General features: G+C 42.6%; 1 protein-coding gene across 5 annotated transcripts in view; it reads left to right on the plus strand.

The window, feature by feature from the left end:
- Nucleotides 1-26,170, plus strand: part of arhgap10 (Rho GTPase activating protein 10) — a 305,162-nt gene that overhangs the window by 161,486 nt on the left and 117,506 nt on the right. For all 5 annotated transcript variants that reach the window (XM_041193989.1, XM_041193998.1, XM_041193964.1 and 2 more), the window contains 6 exons: nt 3,897-4,007; nt 10,408-10,512; nt 12,272-12,401; nt 14,856-14,962; nt 17,579-17,673; nt 25,941-26,019. In XM_041193989.1, the coding sequence (XP_041049923.1) occupies nt 3,897-4,007; nt 10,408-10,512; nt 12,272-12,401; nt 14,856-14,962; nt 17,579-17,673; nt 25,941-26,019 (627 nt within the window). The remainder of the gene's footprint in view (nt 1-3,896; nt 4,008-10,407; nt 10,513-12,271; nt 12,402-14,855; nt 14,963-17,578; nt 17,674-25,940; nt 26,020-26,170) is intronic.

The raw sequence follows: 26,170 nt of genomic DNA on the forward strand, positions 1-26,170 counted from the left end.
CCCTGCCAGGAAATGGGTAGCACAGCAGCAGCTCCTGAAGCCCTTCTGTGCAGTGCATCAGCATCGGGGGGGAATGAAGTCACATCCCTTTTTTTACAGCACCAGCTGCGGTATTCCACCAGGTTTAAATATGCCAGCCGCTTTGACAGCAGAGAACTTAAGTGTGTAAGGTAAGTGGGTAGATGATGGGTCGGGTTGTTGGGTGTGGTGGAGACAGTAGTCAAGGGTTTGGAGGATAGTCAGATTGGTTGCGGGAGTGTGGAGGGCGTCTGGGAGTGGGTTGGGAGGGAAGTTAGGGAGGTTGTGGGGTGGGAGGGGTCAGGAGGGTTATCTGGGGGTTTCCAGAGGGAAGTCAGAGGCTTGGGGAAGATGGGTAGGGGAGTAGCTGAGGTGGGGGTTCATGAGGGCTGGGGGGGTGGGGGGCTCTATTCAGTGGTTGGAGGGGTGGGAATTTTGCTATAAAGATGGTAGTGCATGTGTTCCATTGTAACCTTTATATAGTTTTTGTGACCACATAATTAATTAAATACATGAATTCTAGATGTATGTTTTAATTGAATAATCCTTAAACCAAAACAACATCGAATTAACTATTTAACTTGCATATTTTTCTATAGTTGCTTACAATTCAAATTGATTTTTGTAAATATTTTAAAGCATAACATAGATGTTCAGCAGAGAAACAGGCCATTCAGCCAACCAGTCCATTCTAACATTTATGCTCCACTTGAGACTTCTCCCATCCTTCCTCATAACTCTATCAGAATGACCCTCTATTTTCTTCTCCCTTGTATGTTTATCTAGGCTTTCCTTAAATGCACGGATACTATTTACTTCAACAATTGACCCTGGTAGTGAATTCCACAATCTCACTATTCTGGGTAAAGAATTTCTTTCAAATTCCTTGTTTGATACTCAGTGACTATCTTATATTGATGACCTCAAGTTTTCCTCTTCTCCACAAGTGGAAAGATTGTCCCTGTGGCTATTATATCAAAGCTTTCCAAAGTTTTAAAGACTCTATTAGGTCAGCTCTCAGCCTTCTCTTTTCAAGGGAAAAGAGACTCAGCCTATTTGTCCTTTCTTGATAGCTATAACCTCAGATTTCTGGTATCAACCTTGAAGGTCTTTTTTTTTTTTGCACCCTCTTCAGTGCCTCTGACCATCAGTTGGAACAATTTGAGTTGGGGGAATGAAGGACCAGACTCCAGCAATAGCATCTTAATGTAATAAAACATTTCAATTCCTTAATGTAATAAAACAAAATTTGACACTGAGCCATATAAGGAGATATTAGATCAGATAATCAAAAACTTGGTCAAAGAGGGCTTCTTCTTCCTCTACCTCTTCCTCCTCCTCCTCCACTTCCTCTTCCTCCTCCTCTTTGTTCTCCTCCTTGTCCCCCTTGTCACCCTCATCGTCCTCCTCCTTCTTCCCTCAGAATCGAGGATGACTTGCTTCCACTCAGGTTCGGTGGGCTCTGAAATGGCTGGTAAGTCCAATGCATGATCTGCAGACTCCGCCACGGGCTTGAAAAGTTGAGTAGCTGAATTGTTTGGAAGTTTGTGTGCTCCCTCCAATACCTCCACTTCACCTCTGCATGTTGTTGACCAAGTCTCTTGATGTGTTCGGTGCCTTCCTGACTGAGCCTTCTCCATTTTCCTTGGTCACAGTGTTCTCCCACAAGTTGGCTGGTATGTTTGACCTCGTCAGGGAAGCTTTGAGGACATCCCCAAAGCATTTCCACTGTGCTCTTGGGAGTCTCCTGCCACGACAGAGTTCTGAGTAGAGCAGTTGCTTCGGGAATCTCGTGTTAGGCAGATGAGCAACATGTCCCGTAAATGATTAGCATCTTGATGCTGAGCAAGTTGGTTTGGGAGAGGACGCTGCTGTTTGGACTGTTTTTCTTACCACTGGATTTCACGGAATCTCAGAATTGTTACAGTGCAGGAGGAGGTCATTTGGCCCATTGTGTCTGCACTAGCTCTCCAAATGAGAAACTCACCTAGTGCCATTTCCCCGCCTTCTCCCCTTAACCCTGCACATTCTTCCTTTGCAGATAACGGTCTAAATCCCTTTGCTTCAATTGAACCTTCCTCCACCACACCCTCAGTTTTGTTTATTCTAAACCCTAATCACTCGCTATGTGAAAAAGCTTTTCCTCATATCACTATTGCTTCCTTTACTAATTACTTTAAATCTCTGCCCTCTCATTCTCGATGCTTTCATGAGTGGGCACAATTTCTCCCTATCTACTCTGTCCAAACCCCTCATGATATTGAATACCTCAAAACAAAACCCTCTCATCTTGGAGGGGATTACAGAGATAGGTAGAGGTAAGGCCATATAGGTATTTGAAAACAAGGATGAGAATTTTAAAATCAGGACATTGCTTGACCAGAAGCCAGTGTGGGCCAGTAAGCCCAGAGGTAATATGTGAATGGGACTTGGTGCAAATTATGACATTGGCGGCAGAATTTTGGATGACCTCAAGTTCATGGGGTAGAATGTGGGAGGGCAGCCAGGAGTGCTTTGGAGTAGTTCAGTCTAGAGCAATAAAGGCATGAATGAGCGTTTCAGCAGCAGCTGAGCTGAGGCAGGGGAAAAGTTGGGCGATGTGGAAGTGGAAATAGGTCTTAGTGATGAGGCGAATATAATGTCGAAAGCTCATCCTGGGGTCAAATGTAAGACCAAGGTTACGAGCAGACAGGCTTAGTTTCCGACTGTCGCCAAGGAGAGGGATGTGGTTTGGAGTGTAGACCAAAAACAATGGTTTCAGCCTTCCCAAGATTTAATTGGTGAAAGTTTCTGCTCGCCTACTGGATGTCCGATAAGCAGTCTGATAGTTTTGCAGCAATGGAGGAGTCAAGAGAGGTTAAATACGCTACACGTGAAAGTTGCATGTATGCCTTGCAGTGAAGATAACTTGTCAAACCATCAATTGATCAAACCCTTGAAATAAAGAAATAACTTGCATTGACCATATATACTTGTGTAAAAGGCAATCTCTTTAAAAGTCAACTCCATAACTTTTGTCCTTTTAAAAAAAACTTTTCACATACCTTGTGTGAAAGTCAACCCTGGTTGTTCAGGGATCAAGCCATGCTTATGATTATTAATTACCAGCTATTACTGTGACTCATTTAGGCTTGATCTTCCCTCCGCTGATTTTAGAGGCCATCTCCCAAGCAATCAAAAAGGCAAATGTGTCCCATGTGATCCATCACAATGCATTCGAAAAAGCGTAATAAGTACACATCTCAATTTAAGCTGGAGAAAAAAGTGGCAGAAGGGTTACCGCTCATCGGAAAAATGGTGGTATTATCACCGATGGAGCTCTTTGACTCTGCACCCTTGGAGAAGCCAAGAAGGTGGAAAGGGCCTCTGGTCCACTTGACAATGCAGCACTCCCTCAGTTAACCTAAAATTGGTGCTCAAGTCTTTGGAGCAGAACTTGAGAAAATTTAGAAAAGGGGAGAGTGAAAATGCAGTTTAGATTTAACTAATGGGAGACGGGTGGGGTGGGGGAGTGAAGATGCAGAACGGGCTGCCAAGGAGACAATAGGGGTTGATTGCATCAATAAATTCAGGAGAGAGTTGTACAAGTATCCAATGAAACACTTCAAACAGAAAGGTATAATGAATATTGTGGAATATGTTTTCTGGACATTTCAACCAGCCAGATGGGCTGTACTGGTCTTTTCCTATGTTCTTAATTGTTTCTGAATTACTGAATAAGTGTTACTCCTTTTATAAATTTTCAGCTCAAAACCTATTAATACAGTACAGATCTTGGAAGTATAGCCTGAAGCATTTGCAATTTGAACAAATATTTGTGTTATTAAAAAATAATTTACCTTTTCCATAAAATTGCAATATATCTTTGTGTCTTTTAGGCAGATAGTCAACTAGAGCAGATTCGGCAACACTACTATGAATTATCACTAGAGTATGTGTGTAAGGTGCAAGAAATCCAAGAGCGCAGGAAGTTTGAGTTTGTGGAGCCTGTAAGTAAAATGATCATATTTAGAGAAAAACTTTGATTATTTTTCTCCTTTTTTTAAACCCATGAAGTTACTATCCACTTATTCATAAGTGTTTGCACTGAAATTGAGAGCGTAATAACCTTTTCCTGTTCCCTAAAACTGTCGATATGGACCACCTTCGTGTGGAAATTCCTTTGATCCTAGTTCCAATTTCTGATCTAAACTTGGATTGTATTTTACTGAACTGAATGGTGCATAATTGCAGCTAACAAAAGTGATGGTGGAGAGGATGAGCCTTACCCAATTAATGCCTTATTTACCTGCCGTTATTGAAGGCTGACTGAAACCAGATGTCGGGCTGGATTTTGCCAGTAATGTTGCTGGACTTGTATTCGACAGGCCTGGGTGAATGCTCCAGAGAGAGACATGAGTTCAGATTCCACCACAACAACTAGAGGAATTTAAATTCAACGAATTAATACAAATCTGGGATAAAATGCGGGCCTCATTAATAACAGTCATGAAACTACCGGATTGTTGAAAAAAACTCATCTAGTTCACGCAAGGGCACTTAGGGATGGGCAATAATTGCTGGCCTTGCCAGTGACACTCACATCCCACAAATGAATTGAAAATACATACCATCCAGATCTAGGGTTTTATTCCCTTTTAGCTTTCTTAGTTTGTCAATTGTTTTCGTCCTTTCTGTCTCAAATACAATGGCCTCTAACTTCCAAGCTCCAGGGCAGTGTATCTGGAGCATACCCCATAGATGTGCTGAGGAACCCAACCCCTCCCCCGTCTCCCAGAAGTTCCCAGGTAAGGAGTGCATGGCAATTGCCTGGGAAGTTCAAACTTCCTTTGGGCAAGTACCCTGCACTGGGAACCGCCCAATAATGTGATTTAAATCCGACCCAACCTGTACCCCTTAGGTCCAGCCCAATCCAAACACCCCACCTCCATAAATCCTACTCACTTACCTTATACACTTCTCCCTGGCTTGTCAAAGTGGCTGGATCTTTAAACTTACCCGGTGTACGCAGCTAGTGTAGTAAAACACAGGCTGTGGCTCACTTAACTTCGACTCTCCTGGACTCGACAGTAGGCCACAGGAACACGGTGTTGGAGTGATCTCACTCAGCCCGAGTCAGAAGGTCAGACGAGAGGAGCGGCTTTGGATGGAGGTGGGCACTCTCCTAACTTGTTTCCTGTCCCCTGGAACAGCACTGCTCTCAAGTGGAAGTGCAGCTCCAGCTGTGCTCCCTTGTGGCATTTTAACTGGGGGAGACGTTTTAACTGGGGGAGGCATCTCACTCCCTACCTGCTCGTCCCTATTTAAATTCAGAATGAAGCTTTCTGCCAGCCATACTTCAGGCAATTCCTTAACCTTGGTCATTCCTGGTTAAATAACCTACCTTCCTTCAGGCTCCTAGAGTTTGCAGGGCATCTCCCATACCATCATCTTCCCTATTCTGGGATATTCTCCTGAGTTTATTTTAAATTCTATTGGCCCTTCCTGGACCTCCTTAACTCTACTGGCCTGGCTTTGTTACATTCAAGCTGCTCTTGCTCAATGATTATGGGCTTTATTTCACCCATATGGGCCTCTAAACATTCCCCAGCCTTCTGCACGCCTGCAGATTTCTGCTGGCTGATGTTGGTCACTTTTCTTTCCCTGGCTAACACTTGCTGCCAGCTAACTTGTTTCCAGGAAGGCAATCGATTCCTGCTACTGGTAATTCGAGGACAATCCCTATCATGACAGGGCCTGAAACAAGGTCACACTCCAGATTGACCCTGTGGAGTGGTGGTGGGGGTGGTGGGGGGGTGGGGGGGGGGGGGGAAGGAGGGAAGGAAGCAAACACAGATCCTTCCCCCACTCCACTGACCAGTGTTTGCACCTTCAGGGGGGTCTCAGGGGATCTGGGGGGTGGGAGGAGTAGGTTTAGGTTTTCCTCCAACATTAAGGACTAAGTGGCCCCTGTGTGGTACAATGGACTTGCTCACATCTTGGGATGGGTAGGGGGACACTGTTCCTAAAGGGACAAAACTCCAGAAACTCTGGGAGCTTGTCTGGCTCTGACACACATGGTGCCATGCCCTCCAAGGGATGACTTTCTGCAGCGGGAGTCTCTGCCAACTCTGCCACACTACCCACTGGGGCACGCATGGGGGACTACTCCTGGAACTGTATTAAACCTACAGGCTTTCCTCGCAATCTCAAGGATTCAGGCCTGGAGTGGCCTATTTGTTACAATGGGAACACACCGGTTCCTGGGTGTTCTCCTTACGGGCTGCTGGAGGGTTTCTCGCACCTTCCTTTCTGCTTTCTGGGTGGGTGGCCTTTCTATCTAGTTCACCCTGCTTATCTTTCCAGCGTTTATGGGAATGGTTTGGAAAGGCTCTACCTGAGTGCCAGCCCTACGGGTGAGACCGTAGCTGTCTGTTGTGAATGCTGCATCCTGGGTTGTGAGGATTCCCTGCTTGTCCAAGTTCATCTGCAGGTTGGAGGGTAAGCAATTTTTTTATATGACCCTCAGGGACCTTACCCATTGGTCAGACGTGATTTGCTTCAGCTGTTCAACCTTGATGTAGGTTTGCGTCGGCTTATGAGAGTTGTAGAATTGCTGATGGTGTACGTCTGGGACTAACTTGCGGACACTTAGGATGGCAGCCTTGGTCTGCTCATAATTTATGGACACTTCAGGAGTCGGCATGGAATAGACCTCTTGGGCTCTCCCTGACAGCTGCCCTCGAATTAAAAATCTCCAGATATCTGATGGCCATTTTAGCTTTCCTGCTAATTTCTCAAAAGTGGAAAAAATTACTCCACATCACTCTTCAAATTTGGGACTAAATCTAGCACAATTGAGGATCTCAGAGCGTGGTTCTGGGGTCGGGAAATAGGGATACTACTGGTATAGAGAGATTTTCCTCTGCAATTTCTCTCCCTTTGAGCTGTGAGCTCCATTTCCAATTTTGAAGCTGTTGCTGTCTGCCCGCCCGCCCCGCGCGCTGTCTCTGCCCACCCGCCCCGCACTCTCTGCCCACCCGTCCGCCCTGCACTGTCTGCCCACCCGCCCGCCCCACGCGCTGTCTCTGCCCACCCACCCCGCACTCTCTGCCCGCCCGCCCCGTGCACTGTCTCTGCCCGCCCGCCTCGCGCTCTGCCCGCCCGCCTCGCGCTCTGCCCGCCGGCCCTGCGCGCTGTCTCTGCCCGCCGGCCCTGCGCGCTGTCTCTGCCCGCCGGCCCTGCGCGCTGTCTCTGCCCGCCGGCCCTGCGTGCTGTCTCTGCCCGCCGGCCCTGCGTGCTGTCTCTGCCCGCCGGCCCTGCGTGCTGTCTCTGCCCGCCGGCCCTGCGTGCTGTCTCTGCCCGCCGGCCCTGCGTGCTGTCTCTGCCCGCCGGCCCTGCGCGCTGTCTCTGCCCGCCGGCCCTGCGCGCTGTCTCTGCCCGCCGGCCCTGCGCGCGCGCTACGTGCTTTCCAATAATCATGAGGTTTGGAAGATCATTACATTTTGGGACTGTAGCTTTAAATTTAGGGCAAATGAAATGGGTCATGTGATCTGTTCTGCAATCTACCTGATAGTAAGGTCGGGCAGATTAATTGTTAGAGACCAAAAGAAGGTTTTGATTATTTTACTCAGAAGAAGGTGCACAGTATTTATGCTTGGAGTCAATGGCGGCAGTGTCTGAGTTTACCATGAGTAGACACTGAGTCTTCCAAAATCCCAGAAAGTTGTTATAGGTACTGGGCTGAAACAGTTGTGCTGTGAACTGTCCATTCATTTCTCAACAGCTAATTATCATTCCTACCTAGATACTAGGTTAATGTGTTTCATATTGCCACGGGGAAGAGGGCAGGGGAAGCCACTTTTCAGATCAGGTTACAGGCTTCCCTATAAATTAATGAATATCACATAGACAGCAGGGGTTCTGTGTGGTCAGCAGACTGAAAAGGCTGCTTGACATCATACGCTACTGCAGCCAAATGCTGGAGGGAGAAGGTCTTTAGTCAGAGTTGCATCAAGAAACCACTGAAGGCGCATCCTACAGTCTCTACAGATTCAGGAGATTTGTTCTGGCCAGGCACGGGGGAAGAAGCATCATCAGAACAGGCTTTACTGCTGGTGGTGGATTTAAGAAACTTTCCAAATACTGAGGAAAGCACCTGGAAAAGGTATCTCGTAGCTACTACTCGGCGAAATAGGGATATAGGAACCCATTGTATATGTTGCGGTCCCTGTAGAGACTGATAAATTTTAAAAGAAAGAAATTCCCACACTGCCATCGGAAAGAACACTGCTGGACAAGATTTCATTTTTAAAAACTTTTACTATAACAAAGCAACTAAAACCAACATAGTTCAAACATAAACAGATGAAGTGTATTTCAATCAAAGGTAAATTTCCCTTGAAATAATTGATGCAACAAAGATATAACTCGGGTAGTTACAACATTCTTGTTACTTCCACACAAATGTGGGACCATAGGCAATCTCTCAGTCTTCCAACCCGGCCTCCATTTTGTAGGCTTTCTCACTTCCTATCCAGTCATTTTGGCTCTTGAGTTGCATTCAGCAGCAGCTATATTCCATCCGAAGTCCTTGGACACAGACAAGACGCATGGGTACAAACCCTCACTCTCTTGGTCATGATAGTCTTGATGGTACAGAATCCCAACAAACTCCCTTCTCTGGCCTCTTTAAGTGGTCTAATAGGCCCAATAGGCTCTGGCAACACCGAGATAGTAGCAATAGATCTTTCCAAATCCACAGTCCCTTGCCCTATCTCTTCCCCACTCTCTGTTTTTCCAGCTGTATGACATGCAGTAAAACAGGCTTGCTCTATTCTCAGAGACCTGCTTCAATGCCAGAATCTATTTGAAGAATGTCAAAGAAAAATTGTTCCGTTTGGAGAGAGCCTTGCATGTCTTTTGTTTTGTATTCAAATTCTCTGTGTCTTGAATTGCCAATCAGGAAACACTGATTTACCCAGTACCACTGCAATTTGCTTTCTATTTATCCGTTGCTTCTTAATTGTTCACCCTCATGGCAAACCCAGGTCACATGGACATTTCTTGGAACCTAATGATGTCATCATCAGAAAATGAATCACCCTCTTTAAGAATACACCCCAGCCTGCTTTAGTCTTAAAGGAACATTACACAAAACCTACGTGCTTTCCAAAGCACATGAGTCATCGCACCTTCCATCACTTGCTGATGATTGAGAGCAGACTGATGGTCCGATAATTGGTTGCATTGGATTTGTCCTCTAAGGACCGGACAGACCTGGGCAATTTTTCACATTGTTTGGTAGATGTCACCATTGTAGCTGTACTAGAACAGCTTGGCTAGGATAATGGCTAGTTCTGGAGCACATGTCTTAAGTATTACTGCTGGGCTGTTGTCAACACCCATAGCGTTTGTTGTATCCAGTGTTTTTGATGTCACATTGAGCAAATGGAATTGGCTGAACACTGCAATGCTGGGAAACACATTTGGTACTTCTGGCTGAACCTGGCTGCAAATATTTCATCCTTGAATTCCCTCACTCAGAGTACATTCTGTCCCCTTGTTGGCCTTAATGCTTCGTTCAAGTGGTATTCAACATGGAGGAATACAGATTAATCGTCTGAGGGGGAGGTGGTATTCAGCAGGCTTTCTTGCCCATGTTTGATGTGATACCGTGAAACTTATTCAATGTTGAGGACTCCCAGGCCCACTCGTCCTGACTGTATACCACTGTCTGCCACCTCTGATGGGTCCCTTCTGCTGGTGGGACAGGACATATCAAGGAACGGTAATGGAGGAGTCTTGGCTGTAGGGTATGATTTGGTGAGCATGACTATGTCAGGCTGTTGCTTGACTAGTCTGAGGTACAATTCTCCCAATCTTGGCACAAGATCCCAGATGATCCTAAGGGTCAACTGAGTAGGGTATGCCTTTGTCTTTCCAGTGCCTAGGTTGATGCCAAGTGGCCCATTCAGTTTTATTGGAGTTTAACTTTTCTGTAGCAGTTTGATACAACTGAGAGGCTTGCTAAGCTATTTCAGAGGGTAGTTAAGAGTCAACCCCATCACTGTTCGTCTGGAGTCAATTAGCCAGACGAGGAGGTAAGAGCGGTGGATTTCCTTCCCTAAAGGGCATGAGTGAACCAGATGGGTTTTTATGTCAATCCACTAGTTTCATGATCACCATTATTGAAACTGCTTTTTTTTTCCAGACTTATTAACTAATTGAATGTAAATTCCACCAGCTGCCATGGTAGGATTTGAACTCTAGAGGCCTTGGGCCTCTGGATGACTAGCTAGTAAAATTACCACTACCATTCCTTTAGTGAATATTCCATCCCCCTTCCTTCCTTTTCTTACCTAAATGTATTATATTGAATTAAAAGTAACCTTTTTTTTCCTTTTTCAGATGTTGTCTTTTTTTCAGATGCTTTTCACCTTTTATCATCAGGGCTATGAGCTGGCCAAAGATTTTAACCACTACAAAACAGCACTACACCTCAACATACAAAATGTAAGCTTTGTTTTTCAAAAAGTTGAGTATAAATAGCTCTCGATTGTATGCTTCCATTTTGGATCAAAGTTGGTGAATCTGGTTTCAAAAAAATTGTTCCTGGTTTGATTCTTGTAGAGTTCTTTCTTTCATGTTGAATATTTTTTTAATGACTTTTGGTGCTAAAATCTGGGTAATGATCTGCACATAGCTGGGTGCAATTTTATTTTATAGTATGAGAGCGGAAATTAAATAACTGACAGTGGTAGCCAATTTTCCAAATTCTCCCCGTGTCATGAAACTATTCACTTGCAGCTAAAAATTTGATTGAGACGTATTGAACAACAACTTGTATTTATATAGTGCCATCAATGTAATCAAAGTCCCAAAGTGCCTAATTTCACTATTTGGTGAATTTATTTATTTAGAAACACCTAAGGAATATAATCGAGTGATGGACAGGTAACCTAGGATTTGAAACACACTAAGTTTTCTCGTAGAGACTCGAGCATTTAACCAGGCTGTGGGCTTATTAACCCTTTTGAAAAAGAATTCAGATTTGTATAAAGCTTAACGTTGATCTTCTGCAGTCAAATATACACATCAATATTACAAGGAATAAAAACAAAAAAACTGCGGATGCTGGTAATATTACAAGGAACCATGGTGCTGCCATCTCCTGTCCAAACAGAAATAAATGACTAACTGGATTTTGAAATATCATCTTGTTTGGAAAAAGCTCTTCCCTGATTTTTTTATACTTCATGCAAGAACATAAAAGAAAGGAATAAAGCAGTTGCATTTCTAATAGCGTCGTTCACAACCGCAGGATTTTTTGAAGATTTTTGCAATCAGTTAAGCACTATTTTAACACCGGCCCCTAGGAGGTGGGCTTAGAGGCGATGGGGCCAGTAAAATCATGGAGAGCTGTGGCAGATCAGCTCCCTGACTGCGTCCCACTGTCGGGGAACTTTACTGATGGCAGGACCAAAATTGGCAGGCTGCCTGCCCCAAGGAGATAGGCAGCCAATTTAAATATGCAAGGGGCCTATTAAGGGCCACTTTACTTAGCCGTTGGCATTTTCGGCCTTCCCGCTGTGTGATGAGGCCATCAGATAAATGGAGGCATCCTCTCAGCAGCAGACAGGGGTGGGTGGGGGGGTGTCACCACCACGACGAAGGGAGGATTTTTAAAGCAAAGAAGGGGCCACAAGCTGGGAAGGCAGCCCCATTGGCCCCAACAATATCCCTGGAAGAGTTTCCCCTTCAGCACTTGGTGCTGGAATTTCTTAAAAACATTCTCTTGCCTAACTGCTCTAAGCTGCAGGGCCCTTATCTGACTCAAAACCTTCCACTGCTTCTGGTGGCCCTCTGATTGGGCTGGCAGCTTTAAGGGGAGTGCTTTAGGGAGGGGTGCAGGTTCCTTCTCCCCGAAGCTGCCCTTGCCTCCCTCAGGTGCAGGTTTTCCCGAGACTAGGCCAGCCAGGGTTAACCTACAAAGCTAACCTGCCTCCTGAGAGTGGGTTTACTGCCAGCCTCGTGCTGCCTTCATTCAGGTTGGAGTTGGATTCGAGATTTTTTAAAGTTTTGATATCTTACCTGAGTCCAACTTACCAATATTTTGGGGATTTAAAATTCAGTCCCTATTTATGATTGCAGTATAGGTAATACCACACAAAGGTGCTGCAAATGGCAATGAAACAGTAACCAATAAATGTTGATGTTACATACCCTGTCACTGAGTATTTGTATAACTCCTTTACATTACTCTGTTTTACAGGCAAGAAATCGATTTGAAGGTGCAAGGTCAGAAGTAGAGGAACTGATGAATAAGATTAAGAAAAACCCTCATGAGTTGACCAGAACAACTCCATTTACTATGGAGGGTTACCTTTACCTGCATGAAAAAAGTATGTACGTTTGTTCACATGGCATTCAATCTTTTGTTTGGCTGATTTCATCTAGCAGTTTTCAATTGAATATTATTTATAGAGGCTGTAATTTTTTTTTAAAAACTCTACGAAGCTTTGGTTGTCTGCATATTTTTACTTGTTACTTATCTCCCTCAGCAGTTGAAATAGATTGGTAGAGTTGACAGTGCTGCAACTTGACAACAGGCCTTTGCAGGAAGAGGCTTTATTGACCAAGAGATCGGGACTTTCCATGAACTTTGGGCTTCAGGATCATAAAATCAGCAATAAAAACTGGCTTTAAGAAAGTGTTCTTTAATTTTATTTTTAAAAAGGAAGGAAATAAAAACATAAGAAATAGAAGCAGGAGTGGGCCACAAGGTCCTTCTAGCCTTCTCCACCATTCAATGTCATGTCTGATTTCTACCGCAATTCTACCTCCCCTACTATTTCTATATTTCTTGATTCCCTCAGTATCCAAAAGCAGTTAATCTACGCTTTGAATATGCTCAATGACTGACTGCATCAGTCAATTCCAAAGTTTTGTGCCCTTTGAAAAAATTTTCCTAATCCCAGTTGTGAGTGGCTGACCCCTTATTCTGAGACTATGATCCTTAGTTTTAAATTTTCCAGCTAGGGTGACATCCTCCCAGCATCTGTCAAGCCCGTTACGAATTTTATGATGCGCACAGAATTGTGTTGGCCCTCCCAGAAATGGCTGAGGAGGTGTTGCCCCTGCCTTTTTGGTCTGCCATAGTGGCTGCTCTTATTATTTTGAGTCCCCCATTTCCATCATGATTATTAAATCAAACCTATTTATTTTTATGTGTGCTATTAATTCAACTATTTTGTTATGAATGCTTTGCATGTTCAGATAAAGAGCCTTAAGCTTTAACTTCTTTCTATTTTTCCCTAATATCACCTTAGTCACAAATGCCCCGTTACCTTCATTCAGCTTTTGGCCCTTTTGACCCACTCTGCTTATTTTTATCCAAACTGTTACTGCGCTGTGCAGTCTTAACATTCTGCTCTTAAATTGATTCTTTCCTGAATCCTCTCTGCACCCTCACCCCCCACATTCATTATCTTAAAACCCTATCTGCCACTTCAGTTATTTGATTCGCTGGGACATTGGTTATGATTATTTGATTGTTGTGGCTCAGACTAGTTATTTGCTGACAATGCTGGGATAATTTTAAAAATGTTGGAGATTATGCACATAGAAGCAGTTGCAATTTTACTTTTATTAAATGATGCCTTCATGTATGACCTGAAGCAGCTTTTGATTGATGACCTCAGTCTTCAGGGGATGCTCATTGTGGTAACTTGACCAAGTCCTTACTCTATACCAATACTGCAGTGTGAAATGGCTAGCTTCACCTGCCAAGCTTGCATGAGGAGCAAATGTAAGTAATTAAGCCTTACTTACTCGATGCCAAAATAGGGCACATTAAAGCTATCCTGTGGGATAATGACAACCCCGATCAGACCATTGCTCACTGTGTATTGCGCATGCTTATGGCCCTAAGACAGCCACTTTCGGACTGAAAAGTGCCCAGTCTACCTCAAATTACTCTGGAAGGATAAAGTATCGCAAAAATTTGATCAATAGGTGAAGCTAGCTGTTTGATGCTGTTACTATGCAGTGGCAACACAGTGGTGTTTTCCACTAACAGGCTGTTTCCATCAAACTGAAAAGACGTTCTGCCTACCACACAAGTGAGTAATATGGTACATGAATTTCAGTGCTGGAATCATGCTAGGTATGTAGGCTGTACGTCCCAATAACTGGTGGAGCGAATCAAACAGCACATCCCTGTGGCTTTTCATAATTGGCAGAGTACTGACCATGCTTGACCAGTCCATGCTTAAAAAACATAGAGAATAATGGTATGATAGTTGTGATTCTGCGATTGGACAGCACTTGCTGAACAACCCCGAGTGTGCTAATGACACTAACAGCAAATTTAAGATGATCATTTGGGCTTGCATGTAGGTCACTTATATTGTCAGAAGCTATATGTATTCATATGCAAGGACCTGTCCTCTGCAGGCAAAAGGAACATGTTCTGCATTGCGCCTGTTTTTGGAATAAACAAAAGCATGGTGGGGGGGCGGGGTGCGGAGGGGGCAGTAGTTCCCTGGTGCATTCTCCGTGGCAATGTCTCGATCAGTTAGAGTCAACTAGCCAGCATCCTTTTGAAATTTGGCATTCTTGCATCTATCCTGATGAGTGCAAGATGAAAAGCTTCAACAAAATGTCTCTTTTTCAGCAATGCTAAAATTCAGTTATTTGTGATCTCAACAAGCTCAATTGTCATAACTCAAAATGGGCATGAAAGCCAGTTTTCAAGTGGCGTCTTAATTCAGTGCTTAAAGGTAAATGACTTTATTATTGTGATGGGTAAATGTTTTGTAATAGTGTAATGCATCTGAATGCTTTGCATGTTATAGGAACGGGTCCTTTTGGTTCAAGTTGGGTGAAACATTACTGCTCATATAAAAAGGAGACAAAGAGGTTTACCATGGTGCAGTTTGATCAGAGGTCAGGTGGGAAAATTGTAAGTACTTAATTTAAAATTGTTTGCATTTATTTCTATTTGTGTTCTTTGTCAGTTACCTCCAAAATTGACTTTAGCGATGAAGCTTCAGATTCATGATGGGTGACTGAGGTGCAACACCAAGAACTTGTTGATAAATGTTGTAATGATTATTTTCTTTATTTCCACATGCTCCACAAACTGCAGCTTAGGTTGTTGGGTTTTGGGATAACTATCTATAGAAGACACACATAACAGAGATGCTGCAGATAGACAACAATATGGTAGATTTCACTTGCAACCTAAGAAACATTTTTCACTGAATGAGTGGCTTCATGGCATATTCTTCTTATAACCTTATAGCTTAGCTTTATCTTGCCACTTTGGGCGTCTTTCTTATCTCATCTTACTTTGTCTGCCATCAGTACGATTTGCCCTTGCACTTTAAAGATTTTAAACATTTTGCAGGCAAGTTGCTGAAAGTATGAGCTGTTGGCAACACAGTAAGGGAAATGGACCTGAATTTTCAGTGATACCAACTGGATTTTCAAGCCAGTGCCAGAGACCATCCATTTATTCATGGGGTGTGGACATCACTGGCTAGACTAGCATTTATTGCCCACCCTTGGTGAACTGGCTTGTTAGGCCATTTCAGAGGCAACCACATTGCTGTGGGCCAGGCCAGGTAAGGTAAGAACAATCGACATTGGTTTCATGGTTATCATTATATTTTATTGGATTTAAATCCCACTACCTGCTGTGGTGGGATCTGAACCTGGGTAAGAGCATTACCCTGGGTCCCTGGATTACTAGCCCAGTGACAATACCACTACACCACTGCCTATCCCTAATGGTGGCAGTCTTCTAGTAGCACACCAAGTAGACATCAGAGATGGAATTCAATATGGAAGCCATCACTCTAAACCTCAGCCGCAACCATGGCAGTGCAAGTTACTGTGGGGGCGAGGGGTGGGGCGGGCGGCTTTCCCTTCATGCCTGGTGAGTCCAAGCTTTCTGGCTCTCTTCTTTACCCGTTTTGTGGCTGGCGCCCTCACATTTCCCTACATACTTCCGCAGAAACCAACTCTGACGTTGGGACTGCTGACCTTTGACTGCTATTTTCCCTCCAGGTTCGGGAGCTCACCTGCAGGACTCCTGAAGGTGGCCATTCAATTGGTTGCCTCCTCCAAAATTGCCCTTATGGCTCCACCGCTGGCATTTGCTCCCCATAGCTCCTGCATTTCACCCTGATGCAGGATCGGGACCTGGGAACAGAATTCATGCCCAGGGCATCAGGAACCTGAGTGAAGAGGGCAAATACCTAACCAATCAGATTGAAGGGTTGAGAAATTAACAGAGCAAGGAATGAGAAGGAAGTCTGAAATGGAGTCAGTGAATCCATAATCTGATCAGGCGTAGAAAGAGGAATAAGGACAATGAAAGATGTATTAGATTGAGAGGCTAAAAAATGAAGTTTTAAAAAAAATGACATTTGACTTTTTTGAAATCTCGAATCATTAATAGCTAAAGAAATTAGCCTTAACTTGTAATAGTTAATCTTCAGTGCTAGATAGATTGTTTGGCAGCAATTAATACTTATCACATTCCTAAAAGGGTACTTAGACTTGTAATGAAAAGACAACTTTTTGTGGCAAGTTTATTTCATGTCTACAATGCAAATACTTCAATATTCAAGCCACTTCAGTATATTTCAGCTCAAGAAAATTTTACACCAAAATGGGCTGGAAGTGTGAACAGATAACAGGGTATCTGGGGCCTTAGTTAAGGATAAAGAAAGAAACAGGAATAATGGAAAAGTTGAATGAAATGGATTAGATGAATTAGAGTCAAATCAGGTATGGAAAGGAAGAGTAGTTCATCGAAAATGAAACACAAAGGAAAAGTAGGGAAAAAATTAAAATTTGACACTTTCAAAATCTATAAGAGCAATTGACTACATGCTTAAATGAGACTGAGCGCTTTAAATTGTTTCCATTCTGGTTCAGAAAGGCAGATTATTATTGCATTACAGCATTACAAGGTACTTAAGCTCTTAGTTACCAGACTTAAGTTTCTGTGACAAACTTAATGGGCAAATAATGTGCAGATCCAGCAAGTTCTTAAAAACAATGAGGAGGAGGAGGAAGCGAATGGCAAGCTGCTGTTTGTGCGAAGCAAATGACGGAGCAGTGCAATCAGACTAGCAAGTTCTGAAAATCCACAATCTGTGGCATATCTTTTCTTTCCCTGGTTGATTTGTATATTCATAATAGCATGTATTGTTAACACACTTATTTTTCCAGCAACAGGTGACCCTATGTTTTGCTGAAAGACAGATTTAACTTTGCTTGATCACCAGAGAAACAGATTAACTTGTAATTCTTCATACTACTGATTGTTAGCAAATGGCTGATGTGTACAGTCAATAGTAACAATAATAAGTGGACAATAAATGTATGAAGGATTTTGTGATGTTTGAGTGACATGATCAGATGCCATACAAATTTAAGCAATTTATTTCTCTACATTTAAATGTTTATGAATCTGCTGTATAATACCAAAAACATGCATTTGTTTCAAATATATCCTGAGAATTTATTTTTAAAAGTAAGATTTGTGTGCATTCTTGTTTGTTAGGGCGATGAAGATACATTCGTTCTTAAATCATGCACAAGAAAAAAGTCTGATGCTACAGACAAGAGATTTTGTTTTGATATAGAAGCAGTGGGCAGGTAAAATAGCTTTTCATACTTCACTTGATCACGGGATAGAAAAACAATACTTATATTTTGCTGGAAGTGATTCTTGAACTGCATGTGTTTCTTTATATTTAACACCATGTGAAATAAGGAAATAATACACCATTTTGCAGTTCAGAAATCCAGTGTTCTACACTGACAGGTAGCTTTATGAAAAATGCTTGCATTCTATGAACATACAGCATTGACTGGTCGGAAAGGATCTAGGTCCATCAAGCCTGCCCATACCATGATGGCAGGACCATCGTAATTTAATGTTTCCTGTCTCCCTTGACCTCTCATCTCCACTTCACACCCACCCCACAGCCTTGCAATGTCCTGGGAGAGGCAAAAAAAGGGCAAAGACTCCAAGGCCAATGAGGGAAAAATATTCTGTAAAAGCCCTCTGAGATCCTTTAAGCAATTGAAATCAATCCATGCGGTCGCATGGACCATAAAGATACCTATAAAGGCACATGCCTCCTATATATGATGTAGTCTCTGCCCAATTCTAGCTCCCTCTGTAAGGCACGCAAAAAGTCAACATCACCATACCAGTGGCAATGTATTATAGAGACTCATCTTTCTCTGGAAAAGGAAGAACCACCAAGCATTCAGTCTATTCCTATTATACCATAGTTTAAACTCATGTCCTCAGGTCCTTACCAATCAGTTAAACTGAAATAATCCTTCCAAAGGGATGTTGTCCTTCAATTATTTTGTAGCCCTACATCAGGTCACCTCTAAGTCTATGATGCTGTATCGTAAATAGACAAAGGTTTTTGAGTTTATCTGAATAGCTGAGGTTCTGTAAGATGGGAATGATTCTTGTGGGTCTCCTCTGGGCCTTTTGCAAGACCACTATGTCACCACCCATGTGGGGGAATTTAAACTGGTGAAGTGTCAAAATCATGTCCTTTGATTCATATTGAATGCTAGTGTATTCTCTGTTGGCCTTATCAGCGTACATGACACTACTTTTATTTAAGTTGGCTACCATTGACCATCGTGTGGCCCAGTTCCCCAACACATTTAAATCCTGTGGGATGTGATTACACTTGTCTGTTGCCTTGCAAAGATTTTGATGTCATCTGAAAACTCACTTATGAAACTGCCATCATGGATGTTCAGGTCATTGTGAAGACAGTAAAAAGCAGCAGGCCTAGGACCAAAGTCTTGGGATATCACTAGTAACGTGTATTCAAACAGAACCACATCATTAACCTATAATAGTTTGGCTGTGGTTTGATGCCAGTTCTTCATCCAGAGTTTGAAATTCCTACTAATACGACAAGATTCTAACCTCGTGTGAAGTACCTCTGACGGTCTGGTTAGACACTGACCACCAGGCTTCCCTTATCCATTGCCCCAATGACTTCCTCGAAATTTGTTTTTCAGAAGCTGTGCTGTGAATTTCTTGTGTTTCCTTCCCTTTCCAAGTGATCATAAAGAGCATGTCTTATGGTCCCTTGAGGCATGTTCCCAATGATGGATGTCAGGCTGAAAGGCCTTTAGTTCTCTTGAATTTGTCCCCTTTTTTGTGCATAGAAGTTATATGACCTAGCATCAGTTTAAGAGAACTATTCCTGACTGATTCCCTTGAAGATGGGGCAAAGGGCTCACAGAGCAACTGTTCCATTTCTTTAATCATCTTGGATAGGTATTCTCCAAGGATAACCTTGGATAGATATAATTATTGGAGCCCGATCAATTTTGAGTTTCCTTAATCAACCTAGGATGGCATTTTTCATTATTTTATTACTGATAATGTTATTCAATACTGAGAACCCTCATCTGGAACATGAGTATCATCTCTACAGGAGTACAGACTGATGAAAAATATTTATTTAGTAGCTCTGCCTTAAGTTTGAATCGTTTTAAATTTGCCCTACAGTATCCTTTAGTGCCTTTATACAATCCTTTATGGTCTTCAGTCTTTTGGCACACCAATAAAGCTTTTGCTATTACTGCTGCAGTTATGTTCCATCTCCTTTTCCAGAGATCTCATGGCTAAACCTTTGATTGTTTCTGTCTTCCTGTAAATTCCTCGTCAATCATTTTGTTTTACCATGTACCCTTCTTTTAAGCATTGGGAGATGTGGACAGAATGTGGACATCACTGGCAAGGCCAGTATTTGTTGCCCATCTGTCATTGCAAGCTTGAACTATTGCAGTCCATGTGGTGTAGATACACCTACAGTGCTGTTAGGTAGGGATTCCAAGATTTTGATCCAGCAACAATGAAATAACAACATAATTTCAAGTGAAGATGGTGTATGACTCGAGGGGAAATTGGAAGTGATTGCGCTCCCATGCACCTACTTCCCTTGCCCTTCTAAGTGACAGGTGTAGCAGGTTTGGAAGGCGCTGTTGAAGAAGTCTTGGTGAATTACTGCAGTGTATCTTGTAAGTGGTTCATGCTGCAGCATCAGTGCGACGGGTGGAAGGAGTGAATGTTTAAGGTGGTGGTTGGGGTGCCAATCAAACTGATTGCTTTGTGCTGGATGATGTTGAACTTCTTGAGTGTTTTTGGAGCTGCACTCAGCCAAACAATTCGAGAGTATCCATCACACCCTGACTCGTGCCTTATAGATGCTGGAATTTGGTATTGCAGAAGACTAATTAAGTTTTTAGTCAGTGGTGACCCCAGGATATTGAATATTGAATATGGGAGAATCCAATGATAGTAATGCTGTTGAATTTTAAGGAGGTGGTTAGATGCTTACTTATTGGATATGATCTTTGCATGATGGATTTGTGAAGTGAATGTTAATTGCCACTCATAAGCTCAAGCCTGATGTAGGCCAGGTCTTGCTGCATGTGGACATAGACTGCTTCATTAACTGAGGAGTTGCCATCTAAATGAATACTGTGCAATCTTCAGTGAACATTCCCACTTCTGACCTTATGATAGTGGATAGGTAATTGAAGAAGCAACTGAAGATGGTTGGGTCTAGGAGACTAGGACCCTGAGGAACTACTGCAGCAATATTCTGGGGCTCTGTTGATAAACCTTCAATGACTTTATAACTATTTCCTTTGTGTTTGCGTGTTTATGACTCCAACCAATGGCGAGACTTCCCCTGTTTCCAATTGATTTCAATTTGCTAGGGTCCCTTGGTGTCACACTAGGTCGAATCCTGCCTTGATGTCAAGGGCAGTCAATCTCACCTCAACTCTGGAATTCAGCTCTTTTACTCATATTGTGACCAAGGCTATAATGCCGTCTGAAGCCCAGTGGTCCTGGCAGGACCAAACTGAGCATCGTTGAGCAGATTATTGCTGAATAAGGGCCATTATTAGCACCGTCGACGACACCTTCCATTACTTTGCTGACAGTTGAGAGTAGGATGCTGGGATGATAACTGGCCGGATTGTATTTGTCCTGCATTTTGTGGGCAGGACAAATCTAGGCAACATCCAATTTGTCAGATAGATGCTATTGTTGTAGCTTTGCTTGGCTGGAGGTGTGGCTAGTTCTGCAGCACAAGTCTTCGGCACCATTGCAGGGATGTTGTCAGGCCCCATAGTCTTTGCAACATCCAGTGCATTCAACCGTTTCTTCATATCATGTATAGTGAATGGAATTGGCTGAAGCCTGACATCTATGGTGTTGGAGACCTCACAGAGGAGGCCAAGATGCATCATCCACCCATTACTTCTGCTTGAAGAAGGTTGCAAGTGCTTTAGCCTTTTCTCTTGCACTGATGTGCTGTGTTCACCATCATTGATGATAAGGATGTTTATGGACTCCGCCAGTTAATTATTTAATTGTCCCTTCCAACTGTTTAGCCTTTAGTCCTGTGTTGTAGCTTCACCAAATTGGCACCTCATTTTTAGGTATACTTACTGCTTCTCCCGCTATGCTCTTCTATACCGATCATTGAACAGGGTTGGTTGCCTGGCTTGGTGGTAATGATAGTGAGTGGTAAATGCCAGACCATGAGATTATAGATTGTGATGGGATGAATTCTGCTATTGCTGTTGGCCTAGAGTTACTCGGATGACCAGTTTTGAGCTCCTCACATTGTAGACTGTCAGCATGTATTTGCAGGAATTGGTGTTGCAGCTGACTTTTGACAAATATGATTCCTAAATGTTTGTTTAACAGTTGTTTGCTGTTAAATTTTCCCCCAACCTTTAGAGCAGAGACACCTGGGTGTGTACTCATGAAAATCTTTTGAAGGTGACAGGACTAGTTGAACTGATAAGTGACAAGTAACATTTGCACCAAACACGTGCCGGACAGTGAGCATCTTCAAAAAGAAAGGGGCTAACTGCCTTGTGAGGTAAAAGGAGCACTTTAAGACTGCTGAGGGCAATAAGTCTAAGAATCTTTGATGAGTTGCTCTAAGGTTAAAGTAACAGGGAATGTCAAGGGAGATTCCAAGTTGTTAGCAGTCTATTGGGAGAGGGAACTGCAGAGAGAGTAGATTTCCCCAAAAAACTGAAAGGTCCCAAAGCCAAGGAGTGAGACAGAAAGGAGGGGTCCTAAGAAGACCTTCTAGCCAAAGGAAGAACAGGGGTCTGGAAAAGGTCTTGAGCTGTGGAAGTGACAGTAAGGAGTAGAGAGGAAGGCTCCAACCTTCAAGCTTAAAATGAGAAAGCTGCAGGACACAGATTTAAAGCAGTATAGGCTTGGGAGAAGCCGGAAGTTCCAAAGAGCCAGCTGATGGTCTGTAACTCTTTACTATGGGCATGTGAAGCAGTAGTGTCCTGTTAGCATGGTTGAGTCAAAGAGAGAGTATGTGGAAGAAAGCTTGAATGCACGTGATGATCCAGGAGAGAGGAATATTGGAAGACGAGTTCTAAACCCTGGAGATGGACCCTTGCGGAAGGCATCTGAGAGAAAGTGTCAGTTTGGGAAAAAATTCCAAAGCAAGTTCTTTGAGAGTGAAGATTGGAATCCCTTGTGTGAAAGACGGAGTTCAGTGAGACCGGTTGCTTCAGCGTCTGGGGGGAGTTGATGAGAGATCCATAGCATCTGGTTGGGGTGGCATCTGTCACTTGTTTTCAGAATGTGGTGTGTCTGACCACAGGTCACCTATTGGTTTACAAGGAATGCGTATTTACTGTGAACATTAAAGTATAAGGTAGCTTTTATAATTAGAAATTAGGTTATCCATACAAATCTGTATCCGTAAAGGTATAGTTATGAGTAAAGGAGTATTGTAATATAGTTCATCCTTAATTTAATAAAAATTTTATTATCTTGTTAAAAGTTCATCAGTTGACTCCTGTGACTCTGTTCAGTCATCACTCTTCACCTATCTTTAAAAAAATGTTAGGATCAAACCGGGTTCCACTCTGGGATCAGGCTTGTCCAGTAGTAACACCAGCTGGGACGCATAACAATACCTACACTGGATGGCCTGCAGCTGTTCAAACAGGTGGCTTACCACCAGCACCTTGAGGACAATTAAGGATGGGCAGTAAATGCTGGACTTGCTAGTGATGCCTATTTCCTGTGAATGAATATAAAAAAGAAAAGTTCATGCGGCTGTCAGAAAAACCATATGAGATCCTTAGCTTTGTAAGTAGAATAAGAGTATGAAAACAAGGAAGTTATGCTAAACCTTTATAAATCATAGATTAACCCTCAGCTGGAGTGTTGTCCAATTCTGGGCAGGACATTTTAGGAAAGTTGTCGAGGCCTTGGAGAGATTACAGATTAAATTTGCTAGAACTGTTCTGGGGATGAGGGACATTATTTATGTGGATACACTATAGAAGCTGGAATTGTTCTCCTTAGCACAGAAGTTTAAGACATTTAGTAGAGATGTTCAAAATTCTGAAGGGTTTTGATAGAATAAATAAGGATAAACTGTTAAGAGAGTTGGTAACCAGAGGACACAGGTTTAAGGTAGCTGACAAAAGAATCAAAGGAGAGATGAGAATTATTTTTATGCAGCAAATTGCTATGATCTGAAATGCACTGTCTGGATGGGTGGTGGAGATTTAATACTAATTTTCAGAAAAGAATTGGACAGCTACATGAAGGGGAATGATTTGCAGAGCTATGCAAAAGAGCAGTGGGGTAGGACTAATTAGATAGCTCTTTTCAAGTGTCAACGCAGTCAAGATTGGCTAAATGGTCACCACCTGTGTGGTATGATTATTTGATATCTTATCTAGCATGGTTACTATGAAAGTTTCCTATACACCCAGTTTCCCTGTGGATGCTAGCGAATCCCAAGATGGGGGATTAACTCCGATAGTCCCTATAGTTAAATGGCTCTCATGGTAGATTTTGTGGTTTTGATTCAGTGGCTATTTCATTAAATCAAGCCAGAGTACATTGTTACAATCCCTGTAGAAACCAATAACTTTTAAAAAGATACTTAAAATTCCCAGTGACCGACCTTGAGGAATTGTACAAGATTTCAAGTTTTAAGACTTTTACTGTAACAAATAAATGAAAAGCAAAATCAACTAAAGATTACCTAGTATGCAACTAATAGTCTAAGCCACAAAAGAGTTACCCCTTCTTAATTTTTTGACATAACCGTTAACCCCATGTTGCACACATGTACATTAAAGCACGCTCTCCACAGGATTAAAGTCTTTATAGGGAACAGTCCACATTCAATCCTGCTAATGGAATGTTAGTTGTATTATTAAGGTTAGGGATAAACAGGTTGAGGGCATTGATTGATTAAGTATCTCGAGCACATCTAGAGAGAGACTTCTGGACACTGAGTGTTGGTCAGAGAAGAGGCAGGCATTTGCAATGTTGCATTCTGTAAATAAACCTAGTATTAAGCAAAAGATTAACATCTGGTTTCCTACTTCACCAACTGGCTTTGGAATGAATTAACAACTCCCAGCTTCCAATAGGTTCACATTTCCCCATTTCACTGAGTCATAACATCCCGCGACCATTGAAAGGCACTTTCCTCAGTTTTATGAGAATTCTTGGATTGACTAACAGCAGTAAGACCCACTCCGGTGATTTCTTCTCCCAGCTTTGCCAGTGCAAATCTTCCATAGCCTTCAGAGTGCCACAGGATGTATTTCTTCAACAGAATACATCCGGCCTCCCATGTTCTGCTTGGTGGCTCCCAGAATATCAGCAGTGTTCTAATCTCTGCTGATCACACTGGCTGTAATCTTTTGTCTCTGTGAGACATCGTTCACGCTCACTCTCGCACTCGCTCACACTTGTGATCACTCTCATGCTTGCTCTCTCTTCCTCTCTCTTACTCACTCTGTCTCATTTGCTCCCTCTCACTCGCTCTTTCTCCCTCTCGCTTGCTCTTGCTCTTGCTCAGTCTCTCTCTCTCTCTTTCTGTCCAAAAACTCAGACAGAAAGTCTGTCCACAGTCAGCCCAGATGTTCATGCTTTTGTTTTCAGGTCTAAACATTTTGCACATTACTCAGTAAGTCTCAACTTGGACCCCCGGTCTCCATGGTAACCAAGCCACTGAGGCTTCTTGGGCCGAACTCGACAGATCACATGACCCTCTTCACTGCTTCATTTTGCCTTGAATTAGAGACAGTCCCAAACATAATACTTTTATAAAATCTCACATACAAAACAACATACTCAATTTTAAAACTGACCGTGGTTCAGATTACTACCAAGCTGATATAAACGCTGTATTGCAGGTGTCATGAGCCCAGGCTGAAGTGAGATTTTGTCAGGTATAGGATAATTTAGCAGTGACGGTTTGCAGCTCATTTTGCAGAGATGTGGCCAAAAATGTCAGTTCAAGGATGGACGGTCTTGAGGGGAAGGGGAAAACTGCAGTCAGCCATGAGACTAATGTAAGATACAAGAGCCAAAATAATCTAGGGTACATAAGCTGCAAAAGATGTGACATTGTAATGAAAGTGAAAACAATTTGTTTTGGTCTGCTGCAGTATAATTTTTAACTGCAGAGGACCAAAATTCCTGAATATTATTAAAACACAATGCAACAGATTCAAACTTGAAGGTTATTTTGCCTTTCTGTGTATTTTCCAATTTTTCCACATGATTGTATTCTGTTTCAATAAACACTGCTGTTTCGGAAGAATCCATTCAAATTGCTTATTGTGCTTTCGAAAGCACTTGCTGAATTAGTGAAATGCGGACATTACCCTGCTTTAATGTCCATAAAATTCAAAATATTCTTCCCCTGCGCTCACTGGTGAAATCAGAAAATCCCTTACAGTTAAAGTGCCACAAATGCATTCTGGAAAATTTTTCAGTCTTAGAAACTTTAATGCATGAACTTCAATTTCTAACATCTACTTTCTCGTGTTGGTGTATTTTGTAGGCAAGGTGTGATCACCATGCAGGCTATTACAGAAGATGATCGCAGACAGTGGATGGAAGCTTTGGATGGAAAAGAACCTGTAAGTTATAATGAGAATTCAGTGGACTGATGCTATATGGATGTGAAACCTGGTATTTGACAGTGATTGATATTCTCTACATCCGCAATTTACAGTGCTATAAGTAGTAAATTGGTATACTGTATATTAAATAAGATTTACATTTTTCCTT

This window comes from Carcharodon carcharias, chromosome 1 (genome assembly GCF_017639515.1).
Source record: "Carcharodon carcharias isolate sCarCar2 chromosome 1, sCarCar2.pri, whole genome shotgun sequence".
Classification (NCBI taxonomy): domain Eukaryota; kingdom Metazoa; phylum Chordata; class Chondrichthyes; order Lamniformes; family Lamnidae; genus Carcharodon; species Carcharodon carcharias.